This window comes from Recurvomyces mirabilis (assembly GCF_035927965.1).
Source record: "Recurvomyces mirabilis strain CCFEE 5264 chromosome Unknown scaffold_36, whole genome shotgun sequence".
NCBI lineage: Eukaryota > Fungi > Ascomycota > Dothideomycetes > Mycosphaerellales > Teratosphaeriaceae > Recurvomyces > Recurvomyces mirabilis.
In genome coordinates this window covers 72536-92406 of record NW_027041970.1, presented here as the reverse complement: position 1 = coordinate 92406, position 19871 = coordinate 72536, and the positions used below count along the sequence as shown (strand labels likewise).

The window sequence follows — 19871 nt, the reverse complement described above, 5'->3', positions numbered from 1 at the left end:
GGTGTGTTTGGAAGCTCTAGAAGCGGAAGTCGTAGAGGTGTGGCGTGAAGCGGATCGGCGTTCTCCTAAACAGGTAGAGCGTCGATTGCCATGTGTCGGCGTATGCGGAGCCACTGATGTGGAAGTGAGTTCTGTTTTGGGGATGGTTGGAAGACTTGCTTATGGGTTGTAAGTGCTCACTAGTATGCCGTCTGGGGCTTTGGCGAGTGAGGTCGTCAACAGAACATGGGAGTGTATGCGTGTAGTAAATATCTAAGATCGAAGAGGTGTCGATTTCGGCTCGTCGTCCCGATCGTTTCAACGGCTTCCGCCCCCACAGCCGAGGGAGCCGTCATCACATCGACGAGATGGCTTGAGATCTCCAATGGTGAAATCAATGCTCTATAATGTGAGCTCCAACAGCGCCAATGAGCACTCTCTTGCCCACTCTTCGACCTCTGGGCAAGGCATCGCTGCTTACCCATGCGCTAAGATCATGCCGCCATGAACGACGGACCTACGCCATTTCGGCCGGCAGAGCGCCTATAGCAGAAGTCTTCGACAGCAGGGCGAAGTACTTACACAAAGAGCGGTCGGCTAGGGATGTCGAGCAGAGTAGACAGGTGGACTATATCCGCGATGAAGTTGCTGCGAGACTATGCGACAGGTTGTTGGATATCAAGCGGCACTTCCCCAAGGTCCTAGACTTCGGCGCGAATGCCTGTAACATTGCTCGCGTGCTCACGCGACCTGCGCCAGACTTGACGGGCAACGAAGAAGGAGAAGTCACAGAGCCTGGAGAGCCGATCGCGAAGAGGATAGGAGAGCTCACATGTACGGACACCAGCCCAGCAATGCTCTACCGTGACGAGAACGAGCCCTTCAACCAGGAGATATCTGTTCAGCGCCAGGTGTTACAACAAGCCGAATACCTCCCTTACGAACCAGAGAGCTTCGATCTGGTCATGTCCTCCATGTCGCTCCACTGGATCAATGACCTCCCGTCCGTCTTGACCCAGTTCAACAATATCCTGAAACCCGATGCTCCCTTCATAGCCGCCATGAGTGGAGGCGACAGCCTATATGAGTTGAGAGGAAGTCTCCAGCTCGCGGAGCAAGAAAGGCTAGGAGGGATAGGAACCCACATCTCCCCCCTAGCAGACGTCCGAGACGTGGGCAACCTCCTCTCCCGAGCCGGCTTCAAACTTTTAACCGTAGACGTTGACGACATCGTGGTCGACTATCCTAACACTTCAGCTCTCATGGCCGATCTACAAAGTATGGGCGAAGCCAATGCGGCTTTGAGACGAGAACACACGCCCTTGTCCCGGGATGTCCTGCTCGCGACAGAGGCGATTTATCGGGAGCTTTATGGGGAGGAGCAGGAGGATGGGAGTATCACTATCCCGGCGACGTTCAGGACGATCTATATGATTGGATGGAAGGAGAGTGCCAATACGCCGAAGCCTTTGGAGAGAGGGACGGGGCAGGCTAATTTGACGGATGTACTTGGTGGCGGTGGCAGGATTGGGTGAGGTGGTTGACGACATGATCGAGAGTTTAGAGTTATCCTGGCTCTGCGGTCCCATTATATCCGGCTCTTGCAGGTATAGATTGGCACCAAACCACAGCACGTCGATGTAGCCGTGGCGACCGAGCATCAGTCACCATCATCCCAGTGAGCGACTGTTAACGTACAGTAGATGGCAGCACTAGCTAGCAGCTAATCATGTTTACGTCGCGGCGGGAAGCTCCTGCGCTTGTCTAAATATACATATACAGAACATAAACATATATCTGGTTTTGACATTCTATGGATGTAGTGTCTGACCAGTACCTTCCTATTCCGCACGTGTCCTCCTCTCCGCGTCATGTCCTCGTTGCATGTTGTCAACTTCGGCCACCATACCTTAGGCATTTGCCTTGCCGCAGATGATCTCATGTTGTACAATCGTCGAGGTATTCATCGCATACTACGTGAGGAGCAATGCTCATGATGCTGGAAAGCACGTCTAGATCTATGGCTCGCAGAATTTTCGTGGATGGCGGTCGGACATCCGAAGCATTGAATAACATTCACCTCGTCCGCCAAGCTGTAACGCCGTCGCTATGCATACATGAATCGCTCACTGCTGCCCACCAGGTATTGGCACTTTGATCGAGTGCGCGAGCTCATGGACTAACACCAGAAGTCGAAGGATCCCTCTAGTCACTCTCGCTGCCAGGACCATTCGGCTCGTCATCGTCCTCGACCACCACGTCACCACCAGCAGTCATAGCCATCTCGGCATGCTGCAAAGCCGTTCGCACGTCCTTGTTTCGCGGGTCTACGAGGTCAATAGGTCGGAGTTTGGCTTTGTTTCTTATCCTGGAGCCATCACACAATATCAGCAACCGCTCGTCTTGAAGAATATGTCACTGCACGACTCACCGCGGATCACACCCCGCATCGACGAGAATATCCACCACCATCTTGCCATCCGCCCATTCCTCGGGACTCAACGTGTTGCAATATCTCACGGCCTTATGCAAGCACGTATCACCCTCCCTTCGATCTCTCCCATCGATCTCCACTCCTTCTTGATCTAATATCAGGTCCAGCACCTCATAGCTGCCGTATTGCGCCGCCACGTGCAGTGCTCCAGCTCCTAGGGCGTCGGTTGTCGTGTTGAGGAAGTGAGCCGTCTCTTTGGGATGCTTGTGAAAGGGTGGGTGGTGGAGAAGGGTTGTAAGGAGTTCAGGGTTGTTGCGGCGGCATGATTCTATCAATTGTTCTTTGGGCGAGGCGCCTTCGTCTGCCATAGTGGGTGGTGCTCAATGCGCCGTACACGCACGAGAGGTAGAGAAGCTTGTGGCCAGTAGTTGTTGCCTAGTGTTGTTCTCCAGTAGGAATGAGGGTCCTCAGATCCATAGGTTGGAAGTTGGATTGATATGTTCTCGTATGGGATTGGGATGGGTGAGCACCGCGCGGGCAGGGGACTCCTTTGTATTCTTTCAATCGATCAGGCAGTTTTTCCTCACTTCAATGTCTCTTGCTCTCCTGATATGTGTGAACAGGAACATTCAACGGCATGCCGAACAGAAGAAAGTGAAACGCGGCAGGGCGTTTGACGCTGCGTCACTTTCGCGTGCTGCGGCCGCGTGCTATCGGCCCGTGCATTTTCAAGGCCGAGCCTCACTTACTCATTGCCACAAAACTCGTGCCTTCCTGTCACGAAGACCAAATTACGATTCCAGCCCCTTGGGCTCGTCAGCCCTCACAATGCTCCTATGTAAGTCCCCGTCAACTCAAGGTAAGACCAAGACAAGAATCTCATAAACATCTCCTCTTCCATAGTCTGTCCATCATGCAGCAACATGCTCATAATCTCCCGGATCCCATCATCACATACCGCCCCGGACGAAGACACCAATGCGAACAAGACCCGCTTCGAATGCCGGACTTGCCCTTACCAAATGGTGCTGGATCGGCGATACTACGAACGGAAGGAAATGAGTCTCAAGACGCCCGAGGATGTACTGGGAGGAGCGGATAGTTGGAAGAACGTCGATCGGGCTCAGAGTAAGCAGTATCTCCTTCTCGAAGCCCACTTGCTACTTCTCTTGTCGATCTCACCTACCCTCCTGCCCTCCCTTCGGTCTGCAACAGGCAATATCATATCATATCGGGATGCCATGAACCACTCGGCCGGCTTCCCAGCCGAGTCACGCCACACCACGCCACCTTTCCCTACACCCGCAGTTACTCCTTCCAAGCCATTCCATACTTACCGTACTTACAATCCCAAAGCCCGCTGCAAACGCGACATCTGCCCCAGTCAAAGCGCCTACTTCCGTCAAGTGCAAATTCGCAGTGCCGACGAGCCGATGACGACGTTCTACCGCTGTACCGAATGCAACACCGAGTGGCGGGAGAACTGAAGTGGCGAGAGGGGGAGAGAGAGAGAGAGAGAGAGAGAGCCCCGATATCGACAACCCACCTTCCGTCCGTGTTGATAGTTGCCGTCGTGGGAAGCACAGTTCGAGGGCACGACGATGCCTTGGTTGGTGGGTGGCAAAGTGAACAGGCAGGCAGGCAGGCAGATACGTGCCGAGTCCGTCGCTCAAGCCGGAGGGTAACTACGCTGGACGACTTGCCGAAGTTGTCCATCAGCCGAATGGTAAATGCACTGGACGGCTTTGCCAAAGTGGAAGGCATCCTCTCGCACGCAATGACCGATGCACCATCCGCCGGAGTGCCATGGAGAGGGAAGTGCAGCTGTGCCGGGCTTGGGGATTTCCCACACACGGCAATCCACAGTAGCCATGCCGACCACAGATAAGATAGAACAAAGCGAATGAAGACATCTCAAGTTTTAGTGGGTATCTGAACATTCTGAAACCTTCCCCGCAATCCTATGCCAAAACTCAAGGAGATCTACGCGACGAAAATGCACCCCTCCAGCAATAATCTCCAGAAGCCCGCAATAGTCAAGTCCCTCTTCGCGCTCCAGCCCACGCTTCCACCTCAGCAAGCATGCCCAAATCCCCCCACTCATAGTCCAAAGCTCGCTCTATGCATTCCCAGCACCCTTCACGTATCCCTCCTCTCCGGTCTCGCCCTTCTCCCACCCTTGAGCGACTTCATCCTATTCAAGAACCCACCAGTCCCAGAACTACTAGCCGCCACCGGCCTATCCTCTTCATTCGAGCTCCCCCTCACAGCCGGCGAGTCAGCAGTCACACTCCTAGTAAGACCATTGCTGCTCGGTCGTGGCGCGAGTCCACCCTGTTGCTCCACCGTGCGGATCTCAGCCCCTTTCTTCTCGAACGCGGCATCGTAGTCGTTGTCAAACGGGTTGATCTCATTCTCCTTCGTGTATACAGCTCGAGCGGGTCCACCGGCGGAAACAGCCTTGTTGCTTCCGTAGCGTGGAGGGCTGATTTCGATGGCGTCGTTATAGCGTGCCTCTGGACTGCGTAGACCGGCTGCGCCACCGCGGCGGGAATTGGACATGCCTCTGAAGCGCTGGACGATTGACTGTTTTCGTGTGAGTCCACCTCCCATGGCTCCTCCGTCCATTTGGGTTGGGTCCTCGGACTCTCGTCGCTGCAGTGCCGCTCTACTGGCTGGTGCACCATCGAGGAAAGTGGAAGTTCCTAGGCCTTCAGTCTCGTTGCCGTGGACGGGTTCGACGCGATCGTGTGGGTTGACAATAGTGGCGGTATCTGCTTTCCGGGTAACGGCGTAATCGGAGAAGGCGTCTTCGCCTCGGCCGTGGAATTTGTCCAGGTCAATGCGTGAGCGGACTGGACCTGCGCCGCCAAGAGCCATGTTTGCGCTGCCTTCGGGAAAAGCTTGCATGGGTGGTGGACGGCGGCCGCCTTTGGCGTTACGGTGCGGGTTGCAGGCGTCGAAGGGGCCGTCGTGGTGGAAGACTAATATATGTTAGCACGATCATTTCACTTCCAAGATGATGATTAAACTTACGTCCTTGACCATAAATCCCAGTAACGTCGAGCTTATCAATGATATCCAAACCCTGCGGCTTCTTCATCGGACGATCACCCTTGCGAATCTTTTCCTTCTCCCTCTTGTGCCTATCTTCGCGCTCTCGCCGCCTCTCACGCCTTCTGCGCTCCTCTGATTCGGTCCTCTCGGGCCTATCGATGCGCTCGCGCTCACGGCGGTCCCGCCTCTCCTTCTCATCCATGACTGAGGATTCGGACATCCCGCGTGGTCGAGGCTTCTGGTCTCTCTTTCCAGGACTAGGAGGGCCTCCTCGAGGTGGTGGTGGACGTCTGTCGCGACTAGCGCCAGATGGTGGAGGTGCGCCTACAGGTCGAGGAGGTGGAAGACCGTTCTTGTTCGGCGGTGCAGTACCTGCGCGAAGGAAGTATATCAGTATCTACCCACTCATGACAAACAATGCGCTTCTGCGCATGTGTTGAGGTAGTACATACCATTACCCGCCGGTTTATCCAGCAGCGAGAGATCCTTCTGTTGTAGGAGAGGATAGTCAGCAAAACGCTTACTGAAGATCTTGAAGCGATCCATAATGTTTGTGTACAAGTTCTGCTCCTTATCATGCAAGGGACACAGGAGATCTCCCAACATGTGCAAAAAAGTGACGGTGGAGGGGTCGAGCAGGGACGCGTTACTCGGCGCGTTACACTAGAAAGCACAAGCGAGATAGCGAAGCAGTGAAAGAGGCGCACAACATACAAAGATGTCTTCCGTCAAGCCATTGCCGCTGGTCGTCGTACTCTTCTTCGGCGGACTCATCATGACCTCGCTATCGTCCAGGAACGGGTTTTTGGATACTGGGCGCATGTTGGCGTTATCGTTCGGGCTCGTGCCCGCCGGCGCCGGCGAGGTCGCGCGATTGCGGAAAGGATTGTTGGATGCCAGGTTGGCTGGCTGCAAGCTGTTCGGTGAAGGCTGTCGGTCTGTGAATACGATGAAGAGGATATTCTGTTAGTTTATGTGATTGTCGGGTTTGGGTGGATTTGTGAAACAGGAGTTGTGTCTGGGCAGCAAACTCACTACTAGCGGTCCGCGTTGCTGGGATCGCGGCGGCCATGATGCTGGGCTATTTGTTGTTGCTTGTGCGTGGGATAATCTGTGCGACTCTCTGGCAAATGCTCCGCTTATATCTCTGCTACTGTGTGTCGTCTCAGGAACGCGTGCGGTGGTGTATGTATGATGAGATGCAGGCTCGTGAGGTTCTGCGGATAAGGGTAATCCAAGCGTGCGTCTCGAAAGAGGAGGTGCGCAGTAGTAGGCCAGTTCCCCTTCCCTTCCCGTGCCAACGACGTAACCAATGCGGTCCGGCGATTCAGGCGCGCGGGAGGTATAGTAGAGATGTACAGCCGAATAAACCTGCTTGGGCGTAGAGATGGTGTGGGCGATCCAGCTTGGCAGGAAGCGGACAGCGGCTGGAATGCTCGATTACGAGAAGACGAGAGAGACGTAGATGATGGGTGTTTGCGATGAAGGTCGCGCGAGAAGGGAGAATAACAACGGTCAATAATTGAGACAGATCACGCGGAGAGTCAACACCACATCTCTTTACGTTAGACCCACCGGACAACGCCCTTTTGCCTTTATGCTTCCACCTTCCCACTTGCCCCCTGTTCAGGTCTACGTCGCCAAGCATATGCACGTTCGAGCAGTACCGAAAGTGTCGGATGACCAGTTCCATATTTACTTTCATCCCTAATTATATTGCTACACGAACATCACAATCACCTCTTGATAACCACAGCTCAACGATATTTCATCGCCGCTCGCTCCGAATTGCACATACCATCTCGTCTCAGCCAACACAATCCATAGTCTTGTATCGCCATTTAGCTAGCGAAGCACCCTCTCGAACAAGGAGACCCTTGGAATCTAGATGGGCAAACCGCAATTGCGGGGATATCCTCAAGCTAGCAGTAAACTTCACCGTGCGCTTTGGCCTGACGACGGCCCCACGACCACGTTCAAAGCGCTCGCCTATCAGACAAGCCACTGCCGAGGTCGTGGCCGCGAACCGACCCAGACTCTATTATTCTTCTTCTGCAGAAGTTAGTCTGGCCAGGACGATTCCAGAAGGACCACTGGTACAGTACATTAGAGACCTGGGCGGCGGGAATTCGCGGTGTCACAAGGACAGCAACGGGCACGTGGTCTGTTTTCCACTCGTGGTTCACGTTAGCAAGGGTGCCGCGTGAGGTCCATCGGCTTACTACCAACACTCTCCCACACACGCTCTGTCCCAGGTATAGACAGATGTAGACGATCCCCAAGGTGTGAACATACACTGAGCCATTGACGATGCCCCTCGATGGTATGTGGCTACCACAGACGTGTGAGGGATGATAGATTGGCACGCATTCTCGACCTAACCAGTACCTCTAGCGGTACCACTGCAGCTGCACGATACTGGGGCTCTACACAGCAATATCTACTTCTCATGTACAATCGTAACAACCGTCTCACCAGCCCAAGCCTCGGCATGCGTCTTGACCTCCTCACCAGCCTTGAACTGCCTCATCAGGGGCTCCACTTCCCAAACCCCTTGTATGCGTCCTACAAAGCTCTGCTTGTCAAGCTTAGTCCGTACTACTGAGGATCGCTGCGCAGATAGCTGCGAGTACTGGACCAAGAGCTGCAGGTCACGAGTTGCCGAGTCGAGATTGGCGAGGACGTCCTGAAGCTGCACGAGCTCTAGTGGAAGCGTGTCCACGATCTGATCTCGATACCGAGCGACCCGGTCAAGACGATCATGCATACGCTTCACTTTAGCAGCAAAGTCACCAGACGCGTCTTGCATTTCGTGATCATCGTCCACAGACGACATCTCATCTAGAACCCTTTGCTTCGCAAGTTCGTGCGCAATGCGGCGGGTAAAGCTCGACCCGGGTGTGGAAGCCTGCCACTGTTCGCTAAATGTCCGCGTGAAGCCCAGCTCGGAGCTGCGAGGGAAGAGCAGTTCCTGACCACGCTTACCGAGCAACGCCGCAGCTTGCACATTGAGTATTTGATCCGTGCCGTTCTCGTCACGTACGACGTGTAGTGGCAAACAGATGTCAGTGAGTATGGCGTCCGTGATCCCCCCTTCACTCCCATCTGGATCGAATGATTCGGCCATGGACCGCGGAAGGACATCAAAAAGCTTCCGACAGAAATCGCGCCTAGCGCCTTCCATCTGAGCCTCACTCTGCCGCCTTTCCTCGTCCAATTTCTTCTGCTCTTCGGCCTTCCGCGCCATCTCCTCTGCCTCTAGTCGGCGAGCGTCTTCTGCAAGTGTACGCTCGACTTGGGCCTGGCGCTCTTCCTCGGCTTTCCGTGCTTCCTCCTCCTTGCGTCTCTCTTCCGCTTTCACTGCCTCCTCGGCTCCCTTGGCTTCGGCTTCAGCTGCCGCCTTGCGCTGTTGCTCTTCTCGCGCTTGCGCTTCTCGCAGAACAGCCTCTGCTTTCTCATTGGCATCAATCTCCATTCCATCCCGATCCTCAGCTGTCTCCTCCACCACAGGAAGAGCATGCTCCTGCAGACCGCGAAACGAAGAAGACCGCCTTCTCGCCTTCGGTGACACTTCAGTAGGCACAGAAGAGATGCTCTTCGTACGTTGCCGAATTGGAGCCTTTCTGCGAGACGGGCTACCAGGCGGCTGCATTGATGTCTCCGGCTCCGGCTCGTTTGCTTCGACCGTGTGGCCAGTGCCAGTATCTGACGTCGACTCGCCCTCAAACTCCGAGTCCGACCTCGCTTTACTGCTCGCAGCTCGCATCGCTCGTCTCGACATCAACCTGCGACCATTCTTCGGCTTCGGTCCGTCCTCCTCGTCACTCTCATCCCGATCTCTGAGCTGAGGCGGTAGTCTACGCTTAATGCTCTCCCGCTTCGTCACTGGACTTGAGCTCCGCCGGATACCCATGTTCTTAGCCTTGCCCACTGTCAACCTCTCAAACAAATCTTTCTCCTGTCGCCAGTGCGGGCCACCCCTCTCTTCTGCAATCTCAGCCCACGACTTCCCGCCTCGCGATATCCAGGTAGGGTTGAATTGGTCCAGCGATGTCAGCATCTTAAGCATCTCGAAGTGCGATGTTCCGAGAACTGCTAGTACGGGTTTCTCCGGCTTTTGATTAGCCTTCTTATCTGACAGTTCTGCGAGCAGCATGTTGACAAGATACTGATCACCAGTACGTGCCGCGGCTGCGATGGCCGCGTTGTCGACGGGTACACGGGCATCGAGGAACTCCCTTACTCCATTCCGATCATTAATAGTAATGAGTCTAATCAAATTCTCGTGCGTTCGTGCCATGAAGTGAATCTCCTTGTTGGGTTTCTGCTGATGACGTGCTTCTTCATCTTCTTCGCGTCGCTGCTTTGCGCCATCGCTGTTCCATTGTTCGATGGCATTGCGTAGTATCACCCGGATCTCATCGGCGTTGTCCTCGTCGTCTTTAACGACATCCAGAGCCTGTTGCCCTTTTAGATTTTGACCCAATGGATCTACACCAGCATTGAGCAGAATTTTGACCACTTCCAGATGGCCGTTTTCGGAAGCATCAATGAGTGGCGTATCCTTGTCGACATTCGCACAATCAATCTGACAGCCTTCGTCGACAAGATACTGCACAATCTCGGCATTTCCTCTCAGCGATGCAATCTGAAGAGGCTTGTTCTGTGCATACTCCGCTACCTCCAGCTGCTCCGGATCCCGTTCTCGCCACTGCTTGACCAGGTCCAGATCACCATTATCACAGGCTTCTGCAAGCCGTGTAAAGCCGTACTTGTTGACGTGACGTTTGAGCTCCCGCCCGATCGGTCGTCCAGGTGTCGATGTCGATCTTCCGACACCACGTTGCGCTCGCCGCAAATCTGTGTGGCCGTACGAAGCAGTTTCAGATGAGGCATCGGACTCCTCCCACGTACTTCTGGACTTTGGATCGCGCATAGGGAGTTGGGATGCGCCTCGTCGTGGTCTAGGATTATCTGCCGTGCCGTCCAACAATGCAGACTGTGTAGATGCCGCTCTCCGATGACTCCGTAGCTTGGGAGAAGGAGATCTGTCTGCCTGACCAGCCAGATCCTCAGACTGAATACCACGCAGGTTACGTTTTGGCGGGTCCATGCTTTGGCGTTTGCTAGGAAAGCCGACAGAGGATGCTCGGTGTTTTCGCTTACGTGGATTCTCGGTTTCGGCATCGTTGTGAGCAGTTTCTAGCCCCTCAGACATGGCGCGAGACCTTCCAGATACCAGGGAAAGCGCTGTTGATGCCGGAGATGGGGCGGAACTGAGGGGATCACTACTCTCCTCCTTATCACTACCCACATCCATCTCATCGCCAGATTCCTTGCCATCGATGCCAGATGCAACCTTGACGTCGCTCATCTCGGTGCTTTGTAGCGGCGTGGCCACAGACTCGCTTTCTTCGTCATCTTCTCCAGGCACCGGTAGGCCACCGATCCTACTCCGCGTCTGTAATTGCTTTTGCTTCTCAGCCTCGCGTTTCTTCACTGGGCTGTCGATGAGTGTCTCGGCCTCGGAAGCAGCATCGTCGTGGTCTCCATTCATGATCACATCGTTATCGGCCTTGACGTGTGCAATATCATCGTCTGCGCGTCTTCCTTCTGCAATGTCGGGTGCAGGCCTCGCATCCGTGGCCTCCTGTTCATGGCTTTGCGCCACGATTCCTGGGCCGGTTGTGCCATTCGTCGTAGATTCTATCGTCGTTCTCTCCGGTAGCACATCTGCTGGAGTATCGCTCGGCAGTGGAGAGGTCTGCCCATTCATACCGTGCTCGTTGGGAACGTCGGGCGCATGCTTCTACGGGATAACGCCTGGGTGAGTACTGGCGAGCGTGGTGATGAGCTAAGCCTGCTAATTTTAACTTGCTACTAATCCCGGATGTCTGCTTGGCTGTAATATTTGGTCGCGTGCGGAGAGGTGGATGTGGTCACAATTGGCGCGATGGTCATGTTTCTTCTTTGCGACCGCGACGTTTGGCTGACTGACCGGGTCGTGCTTCGAGTTTCGGCGCTAGCGGGGCGGCTGAGATGCGGAGGCGTCGGTTTGATCTCGGCAGAGCAGCATTGGCCGGTGCACGTGCTAGAGGGCGCACACAGCCATGAGAGAAGAGAACGGCAATCACGATCCAGGACGGTGAAGGTGAGACGAACGATCATCTCGACGAGAGCGAGCAAGATTTTAACCATCTACCGACCACTTCGTCTACACGATAAGACAATAAGCATCTGGGGATATCAAAGCCGAATCACATCTTGCCAATGTACCACAATTCACTTCAAGCGGTCATGCACACAACAGTGCTGCATAACGATCGTGGAGTGTCCAGCGAAACATCTCCTTCCAGTAGGTCGGAAGAATCTGGTCTGTGGTTCGCGGTGTCGTGAGTACTAGAGCCTGCTCGAACAGCCACAATGGCCTCACAACTCCCGTGCTGTCCGGTCGTTACGCGAAGTCCACCCTCCCAGCTTCCCAGACACCGACATCCATCTCGATACCTCTCGTTTGCACCTGCTTGGCTGCGAGCTGTGTCGTCTCGTACCGCTGTAGCTCAGTCACATTGGCGCCGTTTGCACGCATAATATTGAACAGCTCGAGAAGCAGATCCCAGCTGGCAAGCCCTGGCTGGAGATATCTTAATTGCAACCAAAGGAAGAACGGGATCGAGATCAAGGAATCCATCGAGAAGAGTCTGTCAAAGAGAACGCGAAATGGGTTCTGTAGAGTCCATGTCAGCATCAGCAGGGATGATGAGGTGGCATGACATAAAATCTGAAGTGTCGCGTTCAACATCGTGCTAGGCCAGTGCAGCTGGCAGCTGCCGGCCGCCATCATAAGGACGTAGCCGAACAGAGCATTCCCGATGAGGTTGTGGATGAGCAGCTTGGACAATGTATCGCGCCAGTACGATCTTCCGCGAGCGAGAAACTTCCTTTGCAGAAACTGCAGCCACTGGTCGATTACGCATTAATACATCGCATCCGTGAGGATGCCCTTGAAGAGTCTCGTAACGTTAAGTCCTTACCAGACAAGTTGCGGAGTGACGGTAACGAAGAGGTCGCCTGAGGGATTCCCGTGTGTATCTCCTCCCATTGCCATGTACGTCAGGATTGTGGAAGTAGTTGCATGGTAAGGTCTCCGATCAAGTGGAGAGCTACGGTGATGTTAACGGTCGTCCACATAGTCTTGTCCCGAAGATACTTGGCTATGGAGTCCATACTGAGGCGAATGTATTGATTGTGGAGGATGTGAGGCGATTGATCACAGCTAGTGGGTAGAGGAGTGGAATGGAGAATAAAGACCAGCAGTTGATCAATGGCCCTCTGGTTGTGATGCTGATGCAGATTTTACTGTTGAGCTGAGCAAAAGGTAATGAAGAGTATGTTGATACTTGTGTTTGGTGGTTTCGGGGCAGGCATACTTGACGCCGTTCCTGCAAGTGCAGTCGCCACAGCATGGCAACCTCGAACCCCGATTAAAGGGTGATTGTTACGCTCATCGGTGACAGCTGCCCTGCTCTCTTTTGAGGGGGCTGTCTGCAAGGCGACCAGAGCATGACTCTTACCTTCTTGTCAATGCACTCCAGAAGTAAGTGTGACTGATATGTGAAGGATCGTGGATTCGTTGTGGCTACTTTGCCGGATGAAATTGCGCGAACGCTGCATGACTGTCGCTTCATGATTTGGACCATGTGAGATTCGACTCTGCTGTCTACGAGCCATATACGAACCACTGTTACGTGATGGTGCTGGACGTTGATCACGAGAAGAGCACAGACCGCCTGCGTCATTTGTGGTACGATTAACTTTCGCGATGTACAAACACGATGGTGTCGCGACTCTTCCTCCTTGACTTGCTCACATCGAAGCTCTCATATCTCATTGACCTTCACTGCCGATCATGTCTACCCGACGTACGGTTGATAAGGCGAAGAATGCGGGAGCAGAAGCCGCCGAGCTGGTGAAGCCTGCAGCGCATGGCTATGAATTCGGTGGACCGTACGCGATTGACCACACAGCCTTGCCAAACGACGCGATTGCTGACAATTTGATGTAGTATTGGCGCGGCATTGATCTCCTTCGGTCTGCCCATCGCCTGCTACGCGTTCGCCTTCCTCTGCAACGACGTCACCGGCTGTCCTGCACCATCCCTTCTCTCGCCTCGCAAGCTGTTCAATGCGCCTTTACTCTCCACGCAATCTGGATGGCAGCATGCGCGTGGTGTCTTGGCACGTGAGGTTGGCTGGCCTGGATGGACTGGTCTCGTGACTGTCGAGGGTGTGCTAGGATCATTGGCATGGTACGGTTGGAGTTTGGCACTCTATGCAATGCTACCTGCGGAAGAGGTCGAGGGCACTGAGCTACGAACAGGCGGTAGGCTGAAGTACCGCTTCAACTCGTTCATCTCCGCCTGCTTGACCCTCTTCATCCTGGCGGCGGGCTCCTTCGCATTAGGACCAGAGTTTCAGGTCTGGACATTCATCAATCGCAACTACATCCAGATCCTCACCACCAACATCGTCATCTCGTATGCGCTTGCCACCTACGTCTACCTACGATCATTCACGGTCAAACAAGGAAATGCAGAGCGACGTGAGTTGGCTGCTGGTGGCCACAGCGGCAACATCATCTACGACTGGTACATTGGTCGCGAGCTCAACCCGCGCGTCACTATCCCTTACTTCGGTGAGATCGACATTAAGTCATTCATGGAAGTGCGCCCTGGACTTCTTGGCTGGCTCGTGCTCGATCTGGCTTTCATGGCCAGACAGTACGGCTCTTATGGCTATATTACCGACTCCATGCTCATGGTCACTATCGCGCAAGGCATTTACGCGATGGACTGCTTCTACAATGAATCATCCATCCTCACACAGATGGATCTGACCACCGACGGCTTCGGCTTCATGCTGGCATTCGGCGATCTCGTTTGGGTACCATTCATCTACAGCTTGCAGGCACGATATCTTTCAGTGCACCCAGTCATCCTCGGACCATGGTACAGCTTCGCCATCCTCGCCATCGCAGGCTTCGGCTACTACGTGTTCCGCGCGAGCAACAGCGAGAAAAACACCGTCCGTACTGATCCCAATAACCCTTCAGTTGCCCACCTCAAATACATTACCACGCACACCGGTTCAAAACTACTCATCACGGGCTGGTGGGGTCGCGCCCGCCACATCAATTACCTGGGCGACTGGTTCATGTCCTGGTCGTACTGTCTACCTACGCTTCTCTCTGGCTACAGGATCGTGGACAGTGTGCTTACACCCGGGAGCCGTCTGGTCACCCGCGATGGTATGGAGGGCGCTGCGATACCAGTCACGTACTTCTTTATGTTGTACTTTGGTGTTTTGTTACTTCATCGTGAGAGGAGAGATGAGCTGAAGTGCCGGCGCAAGTACGGTAAGGACTGGGAGGACTACTGCAAGAAGGTGCCGTACAGGATCATTCCTGGTATTTACTAGGTGGCAGATCAGAAGGCTCGCGACGTGTACGATGGAGACCGAAAGGCAGGATATCGGAGGTGTACCGACGTGCACGGGTGCGTGCTTAGGAACTCGCAGCGATGCACATAATGTATGATATTCAGAGGCATGCACGTGTACTCGACTTTGTACGATTGATGCGCTTGAGCCCACATTGCCGGGCACAGTCGTCTCGTGCCGTGGCTGTCTCGTACTCGGAGCGATTGCGAGCTCGTCGACTGCGTACCGCGTACAGAGCTGATCCCCAGTACAGTGGTCTGCCTTTTACCAGATCGAAGTCCAATCTGACCAAAAGCCTCTACGTCAGTGGTGCGACGATCTTGCATCGCGAAACGAGGTGGAGGCTGGGGAAGTGCGGGCAACCTTTCGATCAAGAGGAGACTTGCGCCTACAACCACAACACATTCACATCTGCTACATAATCTCCAATATTTGTCGCAAACGTCGCAGAAATGGTCGCTACACGTAATCATCCGACCGAGTTCCCCAGTCCACCATCGGAGACGCCTACCAGGTCCTCGCCGACGAAGAGATCAACACGCTCATCCGCAGAACCCAACCATGTGACCACAACAACAGCAGCAGCGGCACAGCCAACCCCCAGCAAGCCGGTATCGATATCACAATTAGCGCGATCACCACTCCCACCACGCACCTCGACCCCATACATCCCCCGAACACGCCAACCAAAAGCCTGGTCCCACACCCCCTCCAACCTGACTCTAATATGGCTCGCCATCAGCCTCCCGCTAGTGATCTGGGATACTGGCTACGTCTTCCTGCGACCCTATAGCATGCCCGGTGGCTCCCTCCAATGGCCTCTTTGGGTTCCGTACGAACTATATGGACAAGTGGACCATATCTACGGCAGTAAAGCCTGGGATGCGCACAATGGTTTTACAGCTGCGCAGGCGACGCTGAACACCTTTGAGACGGCGGCGTATTTGGTTTACTTGTATTGGGTGTATGCGTACGGTCAGCAGGAGAAGGTGCAGGGGAGAGGAGCGCCGGATATGAGTACGCTCGGACGATTGCAGGCGTTGGGTGAGAGCAGGACTGTTCACGGGAGGGTTGCTGGGTGGGCGGTGCTATTGGCATTTAGCACGGCGAGCTTGACGTTCTCCAAGACTGTGCTGTACTGGCTGAACGAGGCCTTTTCAGGTAAGTCTGAAAATCATGTCCGCCTTGCGTTTGCTAACGATCTAAGGCTTCGACAACATCGGACATAACGATGTCATATCCCTCATCTTTCTCTGGATCATTCCGAATGGTGCTTGGATCGTCTTTCCGATCTACATGATGTATGTTTTTGGAGGGGAGCTACTCGAAGCGTTGGAGACTGCCGCGGGTGGTGACAAGAAAGCCAGATAGTTTTGTGAGACGAAGAATGAATTACGACTCCCCTGATATTTGACGTTTCGATGTCCATCTCTCTCTGCATCATGGTACGTCGTACCCAGCTGCATCTCGAACCTTACAAGCTTCTTTAGCAACCTTGAGTGTACAGCATTGTCCCCATTGAAAGAGAAGACGCGTTCTTCCCCTCGACAGCTTCTTGCACACATGCTGTCGGCTGGCATACATACCTGGCTATTGTGCAAGACCAACAATATCTCCATCGTTACGGTTGGGGCTATGAGTTGGTACATCTGCCCTTTCGAGCCTTCAAAAGCTTGGCAAGCGGAAGTGAATGGACCTCTGATTTACCAAGCGGGCATCGCCCCCGCCGACCACAAAAGAATTGCTTAAACTACAGTCCGTCTAGGTCCATAACAAGAAGCAAAAGGTTTGCGTCGGCCGGGAATCGAACCCGGGGCTGGCCGAGACGGGAATATTCGGAGTGAATGCTCTGGCAACGGCCAATTTTACCACTAAACCACCAACGCTGATGTATCCGATGGATGGAAATCGTTTACTGTTCTAAAAACATATGTTAGTCTCAGTCGATAGCCAAGGAGTGGCCGACTTGCCCCAGAGTTCCTCCTTTTCTACGCTAATCGACGAAGGTTGTTGACAACCACAAGGGTTCCGTTCGGAGGGTACCTTCGAAACTTTGCACTTGGGAGAACTTCCCCCTTCTTCATAGTTGAAGCACTCCTCACTTTCAGCTTTGAGTCTCAAATGTGTCTGATAGATAGCCTAATCAACATATCTATATACACCTTTGCTGGCAGATGAGTATAATCGTGATCTGACAGACGTCACAGCATTAGCATGACCACCGCAACGTTGACGAAGTCTAGACACTCCTTTCCATGGAATGCTAGCCTACGGTAGAGTTCGACATGGTGATAACAGTGACGTAGCAAAAGTCTTTTTCTTCGACTTCAGCCACTGAGTTGCAAGGATCCATGGTGGCTGCCACCATAACGCGTTAGTGAGTAGCTCAAAGAGGCAAGGCTTGGCTCCGGCATCGCCAATGACGCTGCTTTGACGGATTTTCAACCTGGCTTTCTGTGGCTGTCTTCGGCTTTGCTGAAGAAAATGTGCACGCGACCATTTGTATGTCACTGTGGGCCGACGAGCACTAGGCATAGGAAGAGTATAAGGTCTATAGGGAGGTCGCTCGGCCGCTGGGCAAGAATTACAAGTACGACGAGACCACGAACAGTCGTACACATCCAATCTCAGCACCGATAGCGAGCAAAAGATCACATTCAGCGTTCTAGCAGACAGTATTTCACCAGCCAGCATATCAACAGTGAGTCGATCGAGAGCATGTCTTAGCGATATTTCCTAATCATATCCAAACAATACACTTTTCCGACGACCCCAATCATTAGGCATCGTTACGATATCGACGCCATCAATTCCAATCAATTCAAAGCCGACAATAAACAAAAATCGATATCATTATTCGCCCACGCTTCAGCGGATACGCCCATCGGCGAAACGATACGCTTCCTCTTTCCAAGCAGCAAATTGCTCCAAAGCAACAGATCAAATGCTCAACCAAATTGCCACCCTCGTCCAACCAACGAAGGGTGTCTGGGTTCTGGATGTATCAGGTCTATTCGATTACATTGCCGGAGTGTGCGAGGAAGTGTTTGAATTGGCATGCTTCGGGCCCTACGATAAACCATGTAGCCTACTATAAAACTTACGATCTCATCAAACGTCCTCACCTCCTGTCATTTTCGGAGTTTGCGCGGGATCGTGCTCATCCCCCAAGGATATGGATCTAGGTGAGTGCTCAACGCCGGAACATTATCGCAGCGCTGAAACGTTGGCAAACGGATCGCACCCAACTGAAATTGATCTCTCCCATTTCTAGGCATCAGCATTAACCTGCACGACAATCTTGCCTCTCGCTCTGCCAGTCTTCTGCCTTGCAAACGCATCGCGAACGTTCTCGAATGTGTACTCGAAATCGTAGAACACTTTCACCTGGCCGCTCTTTATGTGATCTGCTACCTCGATGAGGTCCTTCTCAAGTGACACCGACGTGATGGGGACGATCTGGCACACCTGTTAGTGTCTGCTGATTTCTCCCCCAGGTCATCACCCTGACATACCTTACGACCAGCACCTCCCATAATCCGTGGCAAAGCGGCCCGTGACAGATTACCGACCAGTCCAAAGCTAGGTGTCGCGCCCACGAAAGCGTACTTCGCAGCAGGCTTAGTGAAGTCCGCCACTTTAAAGAACAAGCTGTAGTCGGCACCGACATTGTCGACCACATGGTCGTATGGCCCGCTCTTCTTCAGAGCTTCGACAAGATTCTCTTTCTTGTAGTCGATTACTTGATCGGCACCTAGAGACCGACAAAATTCGACGTTCGCGGTTGAGCAGGTCGTTGTGACTGACAGTCCATATGCCTTCGCAAGCTGGATAGCAAAAATACCGACACCGCCAGAGCCGCCATTGATGAAGACCTTGTCTCCTTTCTTGACGAAGGGCTTGATGGATTGTAGTGCTGTCACACCAGCCACGCCGATAGTCGAGAGATCTTTTGCGGACACACCTTCAGGTGCTGCAACAACAGCCTTGCTATCTGCAACAATAGCGTACTCTCGAAGCGAACCTCCGGCAAAGATGGACTGGCCAGTACAGCCATATACCAGATCACCAGCCTTGAGCGAAGAGCCAGCAGCAGGTGCAACGATACGTCCAGCAAGATCAAGACCGGGAGTGGCAGGTTTCGGGATCATGAAACGGTTGATCATCCCGATTTCTGCTGGCTTGTAGTCGACTGGGTTGGTAGAAACCCAGGTCACTTGCACCAGATGTTGATTCGGCTTGCGTTCCGGCATGGGCACTGACTTGAGCTCCAGGTTCTTCTCGAGTCCGCCGACGACATCGGTGTACTGCCACGCCTTCATCGTGCTGGGGATGGTGGGCTTGCTGGTCATGGTCACCTTCGTGTGCGCCGAAGTATAGGTAGGCAGGTGGGATAAGTCCTCTTGAGCAGTAGCAGCGTGCTGGAGATATTGCTTCTAGGCAAGGCCGAAAGGCGACTGGAGTGAGTTTAGAAATCTGGTGGTAAAGACCTGCTCGAAGGAATAGGGGATTCGAGGCAGGCAGTGGCATGACCTAAATACTTCCTTGCATCAACCACAATCGAAACCAGCAATACGAGCGCAGCTGTTGAGCCTACTCGTCATACTGTCGAAGTACGTCCCGGCGCAATCACTACGACTCTGGGAGCCAATGGCTGACACACTCTCACTGACTTGCATACAGTACATCAGAGCTTCTAGGTGACATCTGCAGCTTGAACGAGGAACGGGACGAAGAGATTGTGAGGAATTGTCCGTGCGTTCGCATACGCTAACCTCGACTCGTCTGAGACGGCGGATTCCAAATGTCCGCCCTCCGCTTCCACTCTTCGCGATCACGGCGACATCTTCAGCATAGATCGGACAAGCTCGCAGATCATGGCCACACCACGTCCTGGAGATGAA

The 19871-nt window shown here is 53.6% G+C and overlaps 8 protein-coding genes and 1 non-coding gene across 9 annotated transcripts; 4 read left to right on the top strand and 5 right to left on the bottom strand.

Annotated features, from left to right (window-relative positions):
- Positions 1 to 407: 407 nt before the first annotated feature.
- On the top strand, positions 408 to 1592 carry LTS14_010032 (uncharacterized protein; the record flags this gene model as incomplete). The annotated part of the gene is made up of 2 exons (XM_064842709.1): positions 408 to 1510; positions 1544 to 1592. The coding sequence occupies 2 exons, from the start codon at positions 408 to 410 to the stop codon at positions 1590 to 1592; spliced, it is 1152 nt and encodes a 383-aa protein (XP_064689706.1).
- A 592-nt stretch (positions 1593 to 2184) lies between these two features.
- On the bottom strand, positions 2185 to 2781 carry LTS14_010031 (uncharacterized protein; the record flags this gene model as incomplete). Its single annotated transcript, XM_064842708.1, has 2 exons — positions 2185 to 2347; positions 2411 to 2781. 2 exons carry the CDS (start codon positions 2779 to 2781, stop codon positions 2185 to 2187), a joined length of 534 nt encoding a protein of 177 aa, XP_064689705.1.
- A 460-nt stretch (positions 2782 to 3241) lies between these two features.
- On the top strand, positions 3242 to 3900 carry RPC11 (RNA polymerase III C11 subunit; the record flags this gene model as incomplete). Its single annotated transcript, XM_064842707.1, has 2 exons — positions 3242 to 3251; positions 3317 to 3900. The coding sequence occupies 2 exons, from the start codon at positions 3242 to 3244 to the stop codon at positions 3898 to 3900; spliced, it is 594 nt and encodes a 197-aa protein (XP_064689704.1).
- A 652-nt stretch (positions 3901 to 4552) lies between these two features.
- LTS14_010029 (uncharacterized protein) lies at positions 4553 to 6542 on the bottom strand (the record flags this gene model as incomplete). The annotated part of the gene is made up of 5 exons (XM_064842706.1): positions 4553 to 5397; positions 5450 to 5842; positions 5923 to 6133; positions 6185 to 6408; positions 6506 to 6542. 5 exons carry the CDS (start codon positions 6540 to 6542, stop codon positions 4553 to 4555), a joined length of 1710 nt encoding a protein of 569 aa, XP_064689703.1.
- Positions 6543 to 7910: 1368 nt separating this feature from the next.
- On the bottom strand, positions 7911 to 11246 carry LTS14_010028 (uncharacterized protein; the record flags this gene model as incomplete). Its single annotated transcript, XM_064842705.1, has 1 exon — positions 7911 to 11246. One exon carries the CDS (start codon positions 11244 to 11246, stop codon positions 7911 to 7913), a length of 3336 nt encoding a protein of 1111 aa, XP_064689702.1.
- Positions 11247 to 13379: 2133 nt separating this feature from the next.
- Positions 13380 to 14946, top strand: ERG24 (erg24, C-14 sterol reductase; the record flags this gene model as incomplete). Its single annotated transcript, XM_064842704.1, has 2 exons — positions 13380 to 13477; positions 13536 to 14946. 2 exons carry the CDS (start codon positions 13380 to 13382, stop codon positions 14944 to 14946), a joined length of 1509 nt encoding a protein of 502 aa, XP_064689701.1.
- Positions 14947 to 15419: 473 nt separating this feature from the next.
- On the top strand, positions 15420 to 16338 carry LTS14_010026 (uncharacterized protein; the record flags this gene model as incomplete). The annotated part of the gene is made up of 2 exons (XM_064842703.1): positions 15420 to 16128; positions 16175 to 16338. The coding sequence occupies 2 exons, from the start codon at positions 15420 to 15422 to the stop codon at positions 16336 to 16338; spliced, it is 873 nt and encodes a 290-aa protein (XP_064689700.1).
- Positions 16339 to 16756: 418 nt separating this feature from the next.
- Positions 16757 to 16853, bottom strand: LTS14_010025. Its single transcript has one exon. It is a non-coding gene; the product is annotated as a tRNA-Gly (tRNA).
- A 1384-nt stretch (positions 16854 to 18237) lies between these two features.
- Positions 18238 to 19319, bottom strand: LTS14_010024 (uncharacterized protein; the record flags this gene model as incomplete). The annotated part of the gene is made up of 2 exons (XM_064842702.1): positions 18238 to 18426; positions 18483 to 19319. The coding sequence occupies 2 exons, from the start codon at positions 19317 to 19319 to the stop codon at positions 18238 to 18240; spliced, it is 1026 nt and encodes a 341-aa protein (XP_064689699.1).
- Between the last annotated feature and the right edge of the window lie 552 nt (positions 19320 to 19871).